At 47.1% G+C, this 18,206-nt stretch overlaps 1 protein-coding gene across 28 annotated transcripts in view; it reads right to left on the minus strand.

Moving 5' to 3' along the window:
• Positions 1-266: 266 nt before the first annotated feature.
• Positions 267-18,206, minus strand: part of cacna1aa (calcium channel, voltage-dependent, P/Q type, alpha 1A subunit, a) — a 38,182-nt gene continuing 20,242 nt past the window's right edge. For 5 of the 28 annotated variants that reach the window (XM_037255770.1, XM_037255758.1, XM_037255777.1 and 2 more), the window contains 24 exons: positions 18,068-18,167; positions 17,820-17,980; positions 17,526-17,666; positions 17,254-17,455; positions 17,011-17,175; positions 16,817-16,927; positions 15,903-15,986; positions 14,988-14,990; positions 13,913-14,029; positions 13,748-13,813; positions 13,575-13,672; positions 13,350-13,500; positions 13,135-13,262; positions 11,861-11,957; positions 8,454-8,568; positions 8,129-8,236; positions 6,995-7,098; positions 5,988-6,103; positions 5,799-5,919; positions 5,366-5,479; positions 4,512-4,550; positions 2,735-2,951; positions 2,300-2,553; positions 267-1,234 (listed from right to left, as the gene is read on the minus strand). In XM_037255770.1, coding sequence (XP_037111665.1) covers positions 473-1,234; positions 2,300-2,553; positions 2,735-2,951; positions 4,512-4,550; positions 5,366-5,479; positions 5,799-5,919; positions 5,988-6,103; positions 6,995-7,098; positions 8,129-8,236; positions 8,454-8,568; positions 11,861-11,957; positions 13,135-13,262; positions 13,350-13,500; positions 13,575-13,672; positions 13,748-13,813; positions 13,913-14,029; positions 14,988-14,990; positions 15,903-15,986; positions 16,817-16,927; positions 17,011-17,175; positions 17,254-17,455; positions 17,526-17,666; positions 17,820-17,980; positions 18,068-18,167 — 3,574 coding nt within the window. In that variant the 3' untranslated portion in view covers positions 267-472. The other 23 variants (XM_037255786.1, XM_037255785.1, XM_037255768.1 and 20 more) reach the window with 16 other exon arrangements.

Below are 18,206 nucleotides of genomic sequence, written 5' to 3' on the forward strand. Positions count from 1 at the left end.
TCATCGTTTTGTTTTTCTTCATCATGGCGGAGGTCGGCGTCAATATTCTGTTTCCAGGCAGAGGGTGTTCTCGAAATCCTCGACCCCCCCAACATCTCCAATTCTCGTAGCCACTGCCTCTGGCCTCGTACAAGGCGGAGGGCTCGTCGTCATTTTTGTTCTTATTTAAAAAGAGATGATAAAACTCATCAATATTCAACAGGTGGCTGGGTGGGCTTGGGATTGGCTTCCTTTCAAGCTGACACATTTCAAATCAGCTTGAGGAAGCAACTCTTGACATCTTGTAAGTGGCTGTAGCTCTTGACCTACTCGCGTCCGTGCCATCAATGCACGTTTGGTACCTCTTTCGGTATTTTTATTTATTTTTTTGCCCTCCATCGCCAATCGTGTCGGAGCATTCTCATTTGATTCGTTCCCGGTCCGCCCCGGCGTCGTCGGGACGTTCCACGTCAGTCCCCCCCATCCCCGAGGGCTAGCACCAGTCGTCCTGCTCCTTCTCGCAGTAGGGTTCATGCAGACCCTTGCGGGGTCCTCTAGGGTGTCCCCCTGGGGGCGGGACCTTGTGAGGCCCGCTATGTTGGGGTCCGTGGAGATGTGTGGAAGGTGACGAAGAGCGGTAACCGTTGGGCAGGCGGCGCTGGACGCCCGGCTGCACTTGGCCCTGATGTGGTGTGGCGGCGTTGGCAGAAGGGGGCACGTGGTGGACGGTCCTCGCTGAGGTACGGTTTGGCTGCGGGTGTGGCGGCAAGGGGAGGGGGTGGGGGTTGGGAGGAGGGAGGGGGTGCAGGTTGCGTGGCTGCCCTTGGGGAGGAGGTGGCAGTGGGTGGCCGGCCAAAGGGTGCGGGTGGGGGTTGACGCCCGGCTCGTGAGCGGGCGCTTCGTGGTGGGGCACGTAGTTTTGGTTGTAAAAGCAGCCGTCCCCTTCTATGGAGCCTCCGTCTGCGTCCGCCCAACGGAGCGGCGGGTGATGACCCTGGCGGGGCACGCCGTGGTGGGCCGGCGGAACGCCACCCATAGGGACCTGACTTTGGGGGGCTTCCGGAGATAATCGGCGGGGCGCGGGGGCCGGAGCCCGCCCCGCCGGTTGCGAGGGCACGGCCTTACGGACGACGGGGGAGTACGTAACGTGGGGGCGGGGCGTCGCCGGTGTCTGAGGCAACTGACGGCGGCCTCGGCGCGGCGTGCTAGTCCCCGAGGTTGATGGAACAGGACTTCCACTGACCGAACTACTGCCCTACACGAAAAGTGAAATAAAGCAAATAAAAGTACGAACCACAGATTCAACGACGGAACATAGAGTCGAGGATGGAAGACCAAGAGCCAGAAGGAGGAGAGGAGACATTCTAAGAAAATGCACGAGAAGACACGCACACAAGAAAAGCACAGGTGCGAGGAATGGGGATAGATGGATGGATGGATGAAAAAGACATGCCATGCAAAGGAGAGAAAACAACAAGGAGGAAAAAGGGTTCATTTCTACAACATCCATTGTGGTACACAATAAATTGCTATACATGCAAGTACTGTACATTTAGTATATTTCTATAACTTATACTGTGCAACTTTGCATGACAGGAGATCTGAAGTAATATATAAATAAATATATCTCGACATTGATATTGATGCATAGGGTTGCAGTGCATACATTTGTTTTTTCAACCAAACGGAAATGATGTTGGAATGGAGGAAAAGGGAGTGGGGGAGAGGAAGGTGAACAAATATACACTACTCCAAGTATGCATATTTGTTGTATTGTTGCCATCAATTATTAGCCGACTCAGCTCATATCTGCACGTCATACATTCACCAGCCACAACATTGTGCAGCCCTGCCCGCCTGCCCGCCTGCCCGCCTGCCTGCCCGCCGGCCTGCCTGCCCGCCGGCCTGCCCGCCGGCCTGCCTGCCTGCCTGCCTGCCTGCCTGCACAATGTGCCATAGGGATCCAATACAAAGGCTGGTCACTAAGACAGTAAGGCTCGCCTCTGATTGGTGATGTCAGAGATTATTAGTTACTGTCGCTTGTACTTTGCAGTTTTGGTTCATTGATTTTGCTTGATGCCAGCATCAAGCACTACATGTAATTCTCAAGACTTGCAAATGACATCCACATTTATACACATGTAAAAATCATCATTGAACATTACTATCTTTGCAAAGGCCTTGATGCAGTTTTTGTATTGGTTCCTATTAGCCAGTGAATTGATATGCCAAGACAAGTAAATGATAGGAGTTGCATATTTTTGCGCATGCACCGACTGAGATTCCCACTCGAAACTTGAACTTGTGATCATCAAATTACCTGTCTGTGTGTGATGCAGTCGCGACCCTCGCTGGGGGATCGCGACCATCGCGGGTCCCGTTCTCGTTCCCTGTCGGGCTCTCTGTCACGAGAATGCTTGCGGCCGTAATCGCCGCCTCGCTCTGCCACGTAACGTTCTTTGTCCACGGAACCGTGATGGTGGTGATGATGGTGATGGTGCTTGCGGTCTTTGGAGCGGCCACGATCTCTGTCCCGATCCCGATCCCTGGACATCAGGTCACCTGACTGGGTGTCTGTGCCGAAACCCGACGGGAGAGAATTAGTACGTGACATGTGCGAGGCCACCAATGCTAATGCTAATAACGAGACATTGTCTTTTTTCATTGGGATTTAAAACATGAATTTCATTTGTGAGCAGACGTTAGACGTGATACGAATACGCGTGTGTCGCTGTGTGCCAATGCCGCCTCCAACCTGCGTCAGCCTCCGCGTAGCGACTCAGCGACCTCTCGGAGGCCCGATGACCGCGTTCTTTTCTCCTGTGCCCGTGCCTGGAAGGCCGACCTTCCTCGGGTATGACGCGCTCGGCGTTGTAGGCATCCGGGCCTCCCTTGTCTCTGCTGCCACGTCCCGACCTGCTGTGACCTAGCGAGGAGGCCGAGCGCTTCATGGGGCTGTTGTCGCTGATGGTCTACGGCAGAAACATGGAAGGACGCGTGCTGGGAGATTCATTTCAAGTCTTGACTCATTTCGTGTGTTTATGTTGTGTTTGATTTTTAAACACAAACGCTTGCATCATTTCAAAAATTGCCAGTTGGCAAACTGGGAAGGAATGCAACAAATCAGCAAGAAAGTCAGACATGATGGCAAACGGCCATGCCTTCATGCTTCTTAAAAAAGCCATAAAAGGCTCCGTGTGACTTGCATCATTACTCCATCCTCGTTTCCAAGAAATCCCCTGAACATGGCACATTCCAGGCAGTAGGAAAGTGCTTTGCTCCGGCCATGCACGCACGCACGCACATCGAGGCTTGCCGTGGATCAAAACAGCAGGACAGAGCCAATGTCGCCTAAGTTGCCTACAAAGTTGCTAAGTCAAGTACACTATATGGACAAAGACATTGGCAGATTTGCTGAGGACAATTCCAAGGAGGTGGGGGGGGGAAATAGACTTGGGCTGTGTTCAGAATCCGTCAGTCATTCCCTACTCCTTAATCACTATAATAGAGGTCGGTCAAATGAAATATAGTTCTCAAACGCTAATGGGCTCCGGCATTAATTATGTCAGTGGTGTTGCATAACGCGCCAGATCAACGTCAGCTGCTTCACTGAATGGAGATGAACATTTACGGCGGCGACTGAGCGAACAAATTGTTCTCGTTCAGCCCAAAAGGTGTTTGATGCCAAAGTCACCTAACCGGAACTGGAAAAAGAATGGAAGGGGATTTCTCAATCTATCGTCACAAAGTTGGGAATGAAGACATTTTCAAATGAGTTGAAGTAAATATTGTCCATACAGTGTACGTTTGATAAGAACCATATTATCTGAGCGGCGCCAACAATCCCAGCATTTGCACTCACGTCATTCCTCATCTGGCACACAGCATGCGCCCATCAACGCGCACACTCGCTTACATTCAATACAAACTTGCATGCAAGACTTAAAAATGAACAAAACATTCATGGCATGGAGGCATAGACAACGCCAGAGCAATCACCCCATTCGTTAGTAAGCGGGCACGGTCGTTAATGACGAGAGGCAGCGTGCTACAAATCTGCAGCCAGCCAGCCGGCCGGCCAAGAGGCTCAAATCACTCGTCAGTGTCACCAGATAAGCTCATGCTGGACAAATTTGCACTTCATAAAATGACACAAAAGGGTCAGAAGAATTGTAGCGTGTACTAGTTCCTGCAAGGTGACCACAGACCAAGACCAATCAAATCATACTGTCAACCTATTCTACATAATCCACACTCTTCTCTTTTCCATGGATCAAATTTGTGGGTGGGAGTCGACACTGTCATTTTTTTTCCCCGATGGTCCACTCAATAATAATAATAATAATAATAATAAAAAAAAAATATATATTTTTTAAAGAATGGTTCCAACAGAAATGCAAGCAAGTCCCTACTAATCAGAACAGAACCAAATTGAACTTCTTGGTGGGAATGCGTCTTAAGCCCAAATCAGAGTGACATGGATGAGATGAGAAGAGCGGGAAAAACAAAGACAGGGAAGACAGGGTACATACACTGAGGTGACTGCCACGCTGCTTCCCCTTCCTCCGCTTCTGTGAGCACAAAGAAAACACACACACACACACACACAGCCACAAATGAAGCAGAACCAGGACAACACAGGAGCATGGGGAGACAGACGGGAGATAAAGATGAGTAGATTCACAATGGAAAAAAATAAAGACAGGGAGGAAGACAGTAGTTGGTGGGCCAGCTCAAGAAAAGACACCAAAGGAAGTCCACTCAAGCAGCAGGGAAGATACACAGCAAAACACTCATTTATAGGCCCTCACAGAAAAAGAAAAGAAAGCAATGATAAAATATACTTACAAGATCCGCACATACACACAATCACACACAGTACCACAATCGGACAGAAGCAGGGTGAACTCCTCTATACACACGCACACACAGACACACACACACACACACACACACCGAGCGCATGCTAGCTGGGGACGAGAGAAACTCATCAACCTTCAGCGGGAAGGAAGACAAATCAAACTTGAAGTTTAGTAGAAACAGGGGTCCGACTACGTAGTGTGTGCACGTTGTGCGTCAGTCTCAGACATGGTTTGTGCATTGACAACCAGAGCACAAAATGAATGAGGGTGTTGGCTGGGTGGATGGAAAGGACCATCACATGCAAGATATGAGAGGAAGAGAGGAGAAGAAGACCACATGGAAAGGGCGTACTTTGCCTTGCTTGTGGTTCTTTTACAACCAGAACCAAACATCCTGGCAACAATATTCAATGTTTAAGATCGGTCCCATTCCAAATGTATTAAGAACCACAGCAATCATTTAGCAAAGACAGAAGATGGTGAGGAGGGAGACACAAGATGGGGGAGGTGACAATGCTGCTCACTTGGTTGTCGCCTGGTAGGCGGGGCATGGAAGCGGCCCTGCCGTGGCCTTCCATTGGTGGAAAGTGCTCAGTATCCGAGTAACCATCCTGCCCCATCTCTCTCATCTCTACCGTCTGTAAACAGAGCAGGAGATGTTGTGACATCAGGGAGGAAGGAACAGCTGGGCCGAGCGAGCGAGCGAGGGAGGGAGGGCGAGGTCATGGACTCAATGAGAAGATCAGATGAGTATCATGGCAAGTTTCCCATTTCCAACTTTGGAATTTGGGTGGGGGACACTGTATTGGGTACACTATGTTCGAAAGTGGTGCTCATGATTGAAAATGGAGTTTCCAAACAAATGGTGGACTGGACAGGAGAGAACGGAGATTTCCGATGTACGCTCGATTGCAGTACCTGCGTGTGAGCCCGCCTGCATTGTGGCGAGCGTTTTACCTGGGAGGTGGTCATGCTTCCCAGGCCATCTTCAGGACTCCAGCTTCCGACCTTTTGGGACATCTCCTGAGCACGAGCCGTGACCCACGAGTGGCTCTCCGGCACCCCTCTTTCCACCGGGCTGTCACACACACAAATACGCGCTGTCAAACGCACGCACGCAAACGTTCCGTCAGAATCCAGACTCACAGGCTGCTCATTGTGTCGGTTGTCTCAGGTGGCGGGAGGGCGTTGTTGAGGGCCGGAGCCCCGTCCTGGCTGGGGGAAGGCGGTTCCACGCGCTGAAACAGTAATGGCGTTCGATTCTGTGTGAGATATACGACACGGCCATCGCCGGCTATCAGGCAGACCGACAGGGAAATGGGGCATGGCAAGGAGCAAAGCAGGACCAGAGCCGGGCCGTGAGGTGCCGTGCCGTGCCGTGACGTGACGTGCAGGGCTGCTGGCATCCAACAATGCCAAAATGAAATGTCTAATGGCCTTGCACAAGGTAGCTCGGTCATTAAACGGAAGAAACACAAATAACAGGCAATTTCAGGCGATGCATTATATACATAACAAGGCAGCGTTGCGGGAACAAGTCAAAGGGAAGAGGAGCGATTGACGCTGGCCAGAAAAAGTGCAAGGTCGAGGGATTTACGTTTCAGACGTATTAGAATTGAAATATGCCACATGAAAAGGTATCTTCATGACACAAGGCAGGCCCATAACACCAATTCAAAAAAAATGCAACCAATGGGTGGAGGTACAGTATATGCACATTATTTTAGCATTAGTATATCGCTTCAAAATAAGATTAAAAAAAAAGTTGCTGCTTCTGCCTTATGAAGAAATTGGGGGCTGAATTTAGAAACAAAAAATACATCTCAATAGGTAACAGAAAGAAGGGAAATCTTTTAAGCAGCAGATGGCAGCACTGTTATTTCTACAACTAGGAGGTGCTTCCATTTGAACAATAAATTCATCCCATAAATATTGGGACATTTATACCATTCTCTGTTTGCTCTAAGCAGCTAAAAAGAGCATCCATGTCCCAATACTTATGGATTTGACTGCAAATAATACATGTCTCTTTTCCTTTTCCATGCAATATTTCGTTTGGCACATACTGTAGACCCAGCCTGTGTGTGTGTGTGAAGATGAGCCCACTTTGTGATGCTCTCCCGACAGGTCTAAGTGGGGCAAACATGCATTACCTGCTCGTCCCGGAGTGCCTGCGAGCGCTTGGTCTTGCTCTGCCGGTAGTACTCCATGATCATCATGGCAGCGTAGATTTTGCCAACTGTCAGGTCTGTCGCTGCTGAGAGAATGACAAGTTACCCTGCAAGATTAGACCCTTTGGTATGGACCCTGAGCGCCAGGAATGGTAGAGAAAGGTGAGTGAGGCATGCACACCAACAAAGACACCAGTACACACACGGACATTGAGCAAAATGTCTTTTCACAGGCAGATCTTTTTTGGTTTTTTTAAACAGCAGAAGCAGCATCACAGACTTGTGGTGCGCTTTTTAAAGTTGTAAACTTGGCCACATGTGTTCTCTTTTATTTTCTTGGTTTGAGTTAATACTACAGCGGTGCCTTGAGATGAGAGTTTAAATTGAACGGGAATGCCGGTCATCCAAAACAGCCCCACCCCCCCCAAAAATGAAATGTTTGTAATGTGGAAGGAAAAGGGCTCCAATTTTTGTTTTTTTAAAAAACAGTCATAGTATGAAATAAATACGTTGTCAAGAATCGAATGACATGACCACTGGGGGGCAGTAGAATAGAGTCATAGTCCATCGAATAAATGTATGCCTGAATTTTGTTGTATTGCTTGTCTACATGAGTTGCTCCGCCAACAGTGGCGTTTTAAAAAGACAACTTGATTTTATTTTGCAGAATTGTTCCTTGCATCTCAAGGCATTACTGCATAGTGATAAAGAGCATGCATTAAACAAACCGCAAGAATAGTCGTACTTCAGCTTCACATTTTTGATCATTTTTAAGAGAACCATAATATTCGATATTTTACATATGCACAACTCTGACTGGCCCGGAAGTGAAAAGACATCTATAGAGAGTTGCTCTATAGAAAGGCACCCTCTGATTTTAGGCTTTGCAGTTGCTAGCCTCGTTCGTTGTGTGCCGTGTTGTGTTGTGTTGTGTGTCAGTTGTATCAGAGGGTGCAGCAGTGAAGAGAGACTGGAAGAAAGAAGCGATCCTCAGGTGGCGTGGACGAGAAACAACGTCGCTCAAGTCGGTGACGCGGGGCGGCTGCAGGGCGGCCGCGGCCGGGCCGGGCCGGGCCGGGCCACGTCGTGCACGCGCCCTTGTACACTGCAACTTACACTTATGGGGAGTAACCAGCAAGTCCAGATGCTTCTGGGAGAGATTGGGCCAGATTGCCATCATCTCTTTCCTCAGCTCTGCATCCATCTGGTGCTTGTCAATACCACCTGGGACAAAAACATTCACACATGGACAAGTGTGGACATTCACACAAAGAGACAAAGACAAAACAAACACAAAGAAAGATGCTGTTACTAGATGAGTCAATTTTACAAAACAAATTTGAAATCTTGACGTGCTACCCATAGAAAGATCAAATCAGCATCAAAAATACATTTTGGGACAGCAATATATGTTCCATAGAAAGTCAGCGAGATTGCGCACCTTCAGAAATCTTGGCGATCTTGATGTCCAGCGCCGTGCGGATCAAAGCCATGAGGGTGGAATTAAAGTGGACCGTGTTGTCGTCAGCCACGGGCAGATCCATGCGGAGCAGTCTCTGTGGGGAGGGTCAATCGGGTTGAGTAACAAATATGCTTTGAAATGTTTGCGGAACCTCCAAGTGACACGGCCAGAGGCTACTGGGAAGGGGCTCAGGGGTTGGGGGGCCAAGAAGCTGTTGTGAGTTTCACCCAAATTTGGCAAAGTCAAATTAGTTTTCAGTTTGACAAGACCAAATTAGTTGTACGGCTGAGAAGTAAAGCCACAGCTCCTCAAGTGGGGATTGGAGGTTCTCAACAAAGACCTGCTCGGAACCAATAAACCAAAATCAAGCGTGAGACATCTTGTGGGACGGGAGGTGGGGGGGGGGGGCAGAGGGTGCGCTTTGGTTTTTGCTTATTGGTTCGTTCTTTTCGAGGCCTTGTTGGCTTGTAACGTTCAGAAATACAAACATCAAGTCACACAACAAACACATTGAGTGTGTTTGGTAAGAGGAAGACGGCGAGCACCCACACATGCAGCAAAGCATGCAACTTACAAAGGCTTCTCCTTCATCGCGAGGATATTTTTTCAAATGTCAACTCCCCACTAACCAAAGTTCCCCATGCAAGCATGACACGCACACGCACACGCACACACACACACACACACAGCATATGCCTCACGGGACAAGCAGCTGCGCAGCCGTACACACAAAGCATCCCGTGTGGGGCGACATTCAAATGAATTGGTGCATTACTTTCATCTATTGAAGAGAATTACGCTATGCTGGGATGATAGAGCAAAGGGCTCTTATAGTAAATCTTTGCTGTCCTATGTGTGGATAAATGAACACAGACTTGGGGGGTTAATAGGTGAGAGAGAGCAGCATTCTGCGGAAAAAAGATGGAAAAAAATAAAATAAACGCGCCAAAAAGCAAAAAGGTGCATCATGGGTTTTAACTGAATCAATAATACAACAGTCAAAAGTGGGGAGTGTTAAGGCCAAAAGAGATGATGGAGATAAAAAAATGTGTTGGTGCAGATCATTTGGATTAGCACGTTCATGGAAAAGGTAGCTACGCTGATGGGCCATGCAGAGGGGCAGGTGAGTGGTGGCGGGATGCAGAGATGTGGAGGAGCAGCAGGAGGAGCAAGAGGAGGAGGAGGAGGGGGCTGGAAACAGAATAGAACTGCATTGACGACAGAACCAAAGGACAAAGAGACGATTGGACTTGCAGATAGAGAGAGAGAGAGAGAAAGAGAGAGAGAGAGAGGAAAAAAAAAAGGCAGCTCGGGGGCTCGGCGCTGCTACATGAAGGGTGACAGAAAAAGAAGTGCTTCTGTATGGCAACCAAAGGCTCTCGGAGGAAAACACATCACTGACACAAGCCCTTCTGCTCTCTCTACCATAGCAAAGAACACGTAGCGTCTCTGCGTGCGTGCGTGCGTGGGTGCGTGTGACCTCATTCTTTGCACGCACGGATGGATGGATGGATGTATGAATGCGTTTTGCCCCATCCACAGGAAGGAACGAGTCAGAGGACACAAGTCTGGCGGACTTTCCAAGCACTGCTGCACATGCATGCTTTTTTTGTGTAGGTGGGATGTGTCTGTCTGTCTGTCTGCCTGTCAGGGGTGGGGTGCTTTTGGAATACTATATTTCCCTTTTGCAATTTGCGGTGTCCAAGCAGCATGGTGCAAACGAGCTGAGAAGGTCCCTCTTTTCGTTCCTTCCTGTGGATAAGCGTCCCTTGTGCCAGCCCACCTGCTACTATTTGTCTTCCCTACCTCCACCCAAAATGTCCACACTGCCACACAAACAACCACAACAATGACCAGCCCACCCCCACTTTCCACAAAACAGAAAAAATAGAAATAGAACCAAACAAAACAACACCAGTAAAGATTACACCATCTTACTAGCATCTTCTAGCGCCCCGCCCACCCTTGCCCACACCCGTTCATCCCCCATGGGAGATTTAGGGCGGGGTCCTCTCTAACCTTGTAGGCCACCCGTGCAGGACACCTCTTCCCGAGGCCTAGTGGAGGACACATGTGCCTCAGCATGTCATACATTTGCCTGCAACTGATCCTGCCACTGCACCATCAGCCAGTGCCACCAACCCGTTAACCAAGCCAGAGAAGACATGGAGGAAAGCAAAGAGAAAGAGACAGAGACAGGATGGATGTTTAGAAATGGGGATTAAGTTAGCAATGATGTGAAGGAGAGAGTGGGAGAAATACCAAAAGAAAAAAAAAAGAGACAAGGTTATTGGGCTGATTTGAAGACACTGTTGAGGCTTCTTCTCACTTTCAGGTTATTGAGAACGTCACAAAAGCATCTCCTTTACTTTCAAAATACAAGTATGCTTGGGATCTATGTGGATTGTATTCTCCTGAGTAGGATTTCCTAATTGCAATTCCAAGGACATTGAAAACATTTCTTGTGCATAGATTAGCATCAATCCAGTCCCAGTGGAATATAGTATACATGAGGTGAACTAACTAACTGGGAATAGGTCAATACATGACATTTAGCCATAGCTAAACCTAGCCCATTTTTGGGGGTGCTGAAGCACTCCTAAAATAAATCCAAGCATTCCCAAATTTGACAGATTATTTCCAAAAATGCAGTGCACACTTTTTTCCCCTCACAAATGGTTTGATTCATCTTATCCAAGCCCAAAAAAAAAAAGTACACTTTTTTTGGGGCATCACATACATCACATTCAAGTCAGTTATTTTGTGAAAAATATTTTCCAACTAGATTTGTGTGAGAGCACTTTGGCGAGCATGTTTGTGTGTGTTTTGTACATGAACGTGTGTTTGCACAGCCGAGCAGGGCAGAGCTTGACAGCAGGCACCAAGCCATTCCTGCTCACACGGGGAGGGAGGGAGGGAGGGAGGAAGGGAGGAAGGGGTGTCAATGCAGTTTCTGTCTTTCCCCAAACCCCCCCCAAAACCAAGAACAATGCAACACTACAGTGGGCCACCGTAGTTTGCCATATTAGAGCCACAACTAACCAATAAAATAAAACTAATTAAAGAAAAAAAAAAGATCAAATTTATGATCCTTCAAATAATGAAGAATCCTCCTTTTTTTGGTATTCTATTACACTTTGAGCACTTCACATGCATCTCAGGGTGTGATCTGCATTGTCCCGCACATTCTCTCAGCATTTCAGAATGCAAGTTGATAATGGTGGAAAAGTAGATTTAAAAAAAAAAAAAAAAAAATGAAATGAAAAAGGACCCCCCCCTCTCCCAAAAAAAAAAAACCCCAAAACAATAAAGCAGCATTCATTCCATTCCTGGATGCTGTCACTAGCAAGTGTGCTTGAGAAGTTTTGTTTGAATGAAAGTCAAACCTTGCAGGCCACCCTATGGGGGCATTTCTTGCCTAAGCCCAGAGGCGGGTCGATAACTCGCAATAAACTGTACATGTCCTTATAATGAATGCGCCCGCTGCAAGAAGAATACAGGGGAGTTAGGAGACGCTCACGCACAGGAAAACACACAAACAAACAGTTATAAAGAAGAGAAAACATGGGAGGAAGAGCACAAGATTCACACAGTATTTGAACATACTTTGCAATATGTTGACCGCAAAAGAAAATACTGTGCTAAAATGCACCAAACAATTAGAAACGGCACAAACTCCCGCATGCTACACACGGTTAAAAGTGGTCCTCACCATTTTTGTTTCAAACCACCGTTATCACAAAATGGATGCGGGGACGCATTCATTAAGTTGAGGTTGAGAAAAGTCTTTTAGCGGTTACGCAAGCACACAGTTGACCGTACAGTCATAGATTGCTTCGTTTTAATATGGATTATTATTATGATGATTAAAGTCCCTGTAAAGTGAAAATAAAAGTCAATTGAGCACAGCACCGAGAAGCATGTTTTGACCATTCCTGGTCAATTTCAACGATGATAAAAAGATGGCAGGTTATAGGATAGTAGAATCAAACTGACAATCAAATAGCAACTAGAAAAAAGAATGCAGCTAGCATTTTCATCATGCTGACACGTTTACATGTTTGAGTCACAAAAACGTATGGCGTCAAAATCCCAACGTACAAATCGAAAAAAGGAATCTGTGAATTCACTTTACAGGGCCTTTAAGTGGTCCGAGAGTAATGATTCACCCTTTACCGTCCACCTCATATTGTTGCCGTCTGGCGCATTTGCATGACAACACGAGTAACAAGCACACACATATTGGAATACAAATGCCATGAAACTTAGCGTGTCTACAGTCGATGTCCAAACTGTAGACTAAGACAAAGGAGTCCTTGGAAAACAAATGTGGACTTTGCCACAGTAAGTTTTTGGCTGTATTCAGATACCAGGGAGAGGATTTGGGATTTGATTTAAAAGGACAACTTGCATAGAAGGAGGGGAGGAGGAGGAGGGAGGGAGAGAGAGAGATAACCACATGTCCATTTTGGTTACCCTCACCTCCATCACAACCATTTTTGGCAGAAAAGGAGAAAACCGTGGCGGGCAGCCCTTGCATAAAAATTGCTGATTAGACACAATGGCTTGGCGGTTGACCTTTGAGTGCAGCACCAATCATACGTCATACGTTAAGGTGCAGAAAAGAAACAAACTTTCTTGCATGCTGTCTCTCACTTACCAGGCGGCAGGATCATACTCGGCCCATATCCTGACATACTCATCCAAGTGGTGAGGTCCAAGTATGGAAGAATCTCTCGTCAAGTACTCAAAGTTGTCCATGATGACGGCCACAAACAGATTCAGCATCTGCGCGTCGACGCAAGCCAGCTCAGGGAGGGAAGTTGAATGCATGAGAGAGAGAGAGAGAGAGAGAGAGAGAGAGAGAGTACTCACCAAAAATGAACAGAAGAAGATGAACGAGACAAAGTAAAGGTAAGCCACTTGGCTGCCACACTCGGGCTCCGGGTTCCCAGATAGCTCGTCGCATTCCTTGCCCCCTAAACATGCTAGCATGATCTCATGCCACGCCTCCCCAGTGGCGCTCCTGAAATACAAACAATCACCAATTGAAAAACACAATCAAAACAAAAACATTTGAGCTAAGCTCAAGAATGGCACCTGAAGAGCAGCATGAGAGCCTGAACGAAGGTTCTGAAGTTGTTATGTTGGTCGATGGCACCTTCTCCGTCTTCTTCGATGGCGATATTCCCAAAGAGCTGCATAAACGCAATCACAAGTCAGAGAGTCTTTCCATCCCCGGTTAGGTTTCAGGTCATGCTCCCTCCGCACACCTGCATCCCAATGATGGCGTAGATGAAGAAGAGCATGGCAATAAGGAGGCAAACGTAAGGCAGAGCCTGAGGAAAGACAAAAAAAAAAAGAAAATGACTCAAGCATCTGAACGCACTTAGGAGTCTTCCAAATATTTATCATGGCTCGTAGGCCCGCGGACAGACCTTGAAGGACTGAACGAAGGTCCAGAGCAAGATCCGAATGGTTTCTCCTTGCCTCAGCAGCTTGATGAGGCGAGCTGCCCTGAACAGCCTCAGGAAACTCAGGTTGATGAAGTTATTCTACAGCACATAATCAGGGAGAGAGGGTTGAAATCCAATTACAATTGGTCCGTTGCGACGGGTGAAAAGTTGGGGAGGCATAGAAGAAGGTACCAAACCAAAGCAAACAAAAAGGAAACCAAATAAAAAATCAAAGGAGGATTCAAACTCAAAGCAAACCAAAGTCAGCAAGGCTCCAACAAGCGTTTCATAAACCAAACAAGACAAAAAGAGGAGAGGCAAATTGACATGGTTCCATCCAAATTGGGTTTCATAATCCAAATGTGGTCGTACTGGTGAGTAGTTCAAAGTGCAGGGACGCGCCACGTTTGCGAGGAAAAGACAACCAAATGCACTAATTCTCTCAAGGCAACGGTCTTTTTCATTCAATGAGGCAAGTCCGGAGCATGCGCATGGGACTAATACAACACATCAGTAGGATTGGGTGGGGGAAAAGAACCAAAAATAATCAGAATAAATGAGCGTGGTTGAAGCACAACTAATTAAGAACCACATCAAAATATGTTCTTCCACCATTTTAAATTGCAAAGAAGGGAAGGTCAAAAATATGGATACAGCTTCTATCCAGATATGATGACAGGATCATGCAAAGTTAGGGCGGCATGCACTTTTGGTTCTCTCTGCCACAATGGATAAGTTCCAGAGAAGCCCTCCCAGTCACTCTCTGCGTATATAGATAGATAGCCATCCAAAAAAAAAAAGAATCACCCCATGTGATAGATGCGGCAATCTATTCGGGTTGATACAATTCAATCCTTTACAAGCTTGACAACGCCGGATCTTAGTAAAGGATAACTAGTATGGATGGGATAGTCGAGAAATGAATGTCAAGAGGACTGCAAGTGGCAGAGGAATTAGGAGAATTCCATTCAAAGTTTGCATCGTGCACATTCCACATGCCATTGAAGCAGATGCAGAACAAAAAGTTCCACCAAAAAAACAAAAACAAATTACAAACCATCTACATGTAGATGTTGCAGACACATGGTTTAGAGCAGCACATTTTTTGGGGGTTGTTTGGAAGACACAACCAGAGCCAGTTATCATGGGTTGACACAGAGGATTCATAGTGCATTTTGATTGGACGGTAGCACAGGAAGTAGATCGGTTGGGGGTGAAGGGCAGAAAGGGGAGGGGAGGGGGAGTAGATTACAGCAGATCGCCATTAAGTTTGTGGAAGATTTAATGAAAGCATGTAAAAAAAGATAAAAACAAGAAATAAATCAATAGTCAGTACAACAACAACAACATAAGTACATGATGAAACGTAATCACAATATAATGATGTGGTGCATCGTTAGAAACTTGGATTTGTACTTGAAGACATAATGCAAAATTGTTAGATGTGCCTTTGTTTCATTTCATTTTTGCGGCACAAAAAAAAAATCTATTTCATGCTAAACGTCCAAAAAAAGTCTAATCCCGCAGCCCATTGACACGACATTGAGCACAATCTGATGTTGTCATTTGAACCACTTCCAAAACTTCCCAAAGTAAAGATGACTTTTGAGAAGACACATTCGATTTGAGTGCAAGCGCTACAGTTCCGACGTAGTCGGTGCCAGATGCAAACGCCGCTCGGCGTCTTGGCTGGCGCTTTCTTATTTGATTGCCTATTACGTTGCTGGAAGCAGCTGGCAGCGCATTAGCATTCCTCTCGCCTGCCGTGGTCTACCCGGCCGGGTCCCACCAAGCGCCGGCCGGGGGACATTTATATAAGCCTTTCAATCATATTCAAGCATGGCTGAACAATACGGGCCTCAAGAGCACCCCCTAACCCGAAAGCCATGTCCCCTCCCCTGCTTTACATTCAAAGTCAATATGAGAGATGTGCAAATATTGTTCTCGTCACGGGTCGGAATGGACGACTTACCCCGAGTTCCGTAACCAGAATGTCAGTGATGCTGCCTAGAACAGTCACACAGTCAAAAATGTTCCAGGCGTCTTTAAAATAATTCTGTGAGCAGGGATGGACAGGAGAGATAAAGAGAGAGAGAGAGAAAAGAAATGAACTTTTAATAAAAGTTTCCCGCTTTCCATCCTCTAATTAACGAAGCCCTATCTGAACATTAATCCTTCTTAAATGCTGAATTCCCCCCACGTGCGCACAATTAGGGGATTTCTTCTGGGAAAGCGGCTGAGCCGAGTGGCGTCGACTCCGCTCGCTCACTCGCTCACTCGCTGGCTGGCTGGCTGGCTGGCTCTCCCACACTTTGCTTGCCTGCAGCCAAAGTGTGCATTAGAGCGGCGGAGGGCCGCAGAAGCAGGAAGGAGGCTATCAAAATAAAGCACCTTGAGACACACTCACCCTGGATATTATTTGTCTGGAGGCCTGCGTAATGCGTCTGCGCTGTTTTGGACTCCATTCTGGGAGATTTAAATCCTCTCTCCCTTAAATCTCCCCTCCCGCTTTCATAATCCGTGCTCCTCTTTATACCACATATCTGTCATTCACCCTAATGCCTCTAATTATCACTACTGTCGCCTTAATATTTATACCTTGGACTATTAGTCTCGCCCGCCCCGCCCCGCCCCGGCCCGGCCCGCCTTCATCTATCGTCTTTTGCAGCCGGTAGAGGACGTTATTTTAAAAGCAGCTTTGCGGCTCGTCGTTCCGCTAAACATGTAAGTAACAAACTAAGTGCCATGAAACATTTGCTGTTGTATAGCCCAGTTTAACAATAAACAAGAAAAACAAACCTCATGTGTAAATTTGGCAAACCATAACTGACAGGAAAATTTCACACACGGAGAAACACACACACACGTACACACACACTAGCTCACCAGTGCTCCAAAGGCAATAATCTTGAGTACACATTCCATGGAAAACAGTGAGGTAAACACAATGTTGAGGTTGGCCAACACAGCTTCGTAGGTATCTGAAGCTCCATCATACTAAAAACAAACAAACACAAGCAGAGCACATCATCAGTGTCACGGATAATAAAACATAATAATGCTAATGCGGTGGTTCTTACCTTCATCATTAGGACAATGGTGTTGAGCGCAATCATTGCCATGATGGTGTACTCAAACGGCGGCGACACCACAAACTCCCACATGCGGTACTGAAAGCTGAGCTTGTTCTTGGGCATGTGGCGAGTCAAAGGCTTGGCGTTGATGGCAAAATCGATACAAGCTCTCTGCAAACATAAAACACAAAGATGAAGTCTGGCTCTCGGGCCGCCGTCACCTTTCCTGCAACCTCTGTCGCTCCTCACCTCATTCTTTTCTAAACTATAGTCCTCCATCATTTTGTCACCCTGCTCCTGGAAGGTGATGATGATGAGAGCCACGAAGATATTGACAAAGAAAAAAGGGAAGACCACAAAATACACCACGTAAAAGATGGACATCTCCATCCGGTATCCCGGGCTGGGGCCCTGATTCTCGTAAGTGGCGTCCACGGAATGTTTCAGCACCCTAAGACAAAAGGGGCGGAGCTTAGACGCCACGTTTTGGAGTTGGCGCGTGACCCTGCACGCCTACTCACTCGGGCCAGCCCTCTCCGGTTGAGACGGTGAAGAGCGTGAGCAGGGCCCAAGCCACGTTGTCGTAGTGGAAATCGTATTTCTTCCACTCCCGCTTCTGCGCCTTCACTTCGTTATCGCGCCCGTACACCAAAAACTCGCCTCTACGCGAGTACAAATGACAGCATTAGCACGTATGCAGACACTCGTGATCTGTTTCCATCATTAATATTAAAAAAATCAAAATAGCATGTGACCTCTGACCTTTTTGACTACAATATTGCAAGTCGCATTGAGCAAAATGCTAATTTTCTGACCTGCAATCCCGCTCAAATTCTTTGGATTCATCACTGCAGTGAAAGAAACGGCCCTTGAAAAGCTGCACGGCCACCACGGCAAAGATGAACATGAAGAGAAGGTAGACGATCAGAATGTTGAGGACGTTCTTCAGAGAGTTCACCACGCAGTCAAAAACAGCCTATGAAGAAGAAGAAGAAGAATATGGCGTGAACAAGATTGATCCCACTCCAAGACCAAGTGTTTCAAAACAAAACAAAACACACACCTTGAGTTTGGGAAGGCGCTTTATGGTCTTGAGTGGCCGCAGCACTCTCAGCACCCTCAGAGACTTGATGGTGCTGATATCTTTCCCTTTGCTGCTCCCCCTGAATGTGCAAACACAGAGCGTTACAAAGAGTCAGCAG

This window comes from Syngnathus acus, chromosome 8 (assembly GCF_901709675.1).
Source record: "Syngnathus acus chromosome 8, fSynAcu1.2, whole genome shotgun sequence".
Classification (NCBI taxonomy): Eukaryota; Metazoa; Chordata; class Actinopteri; order Syngnathiformes; family Syngnathidae; genus Syngnathus; species Syngnathus acus.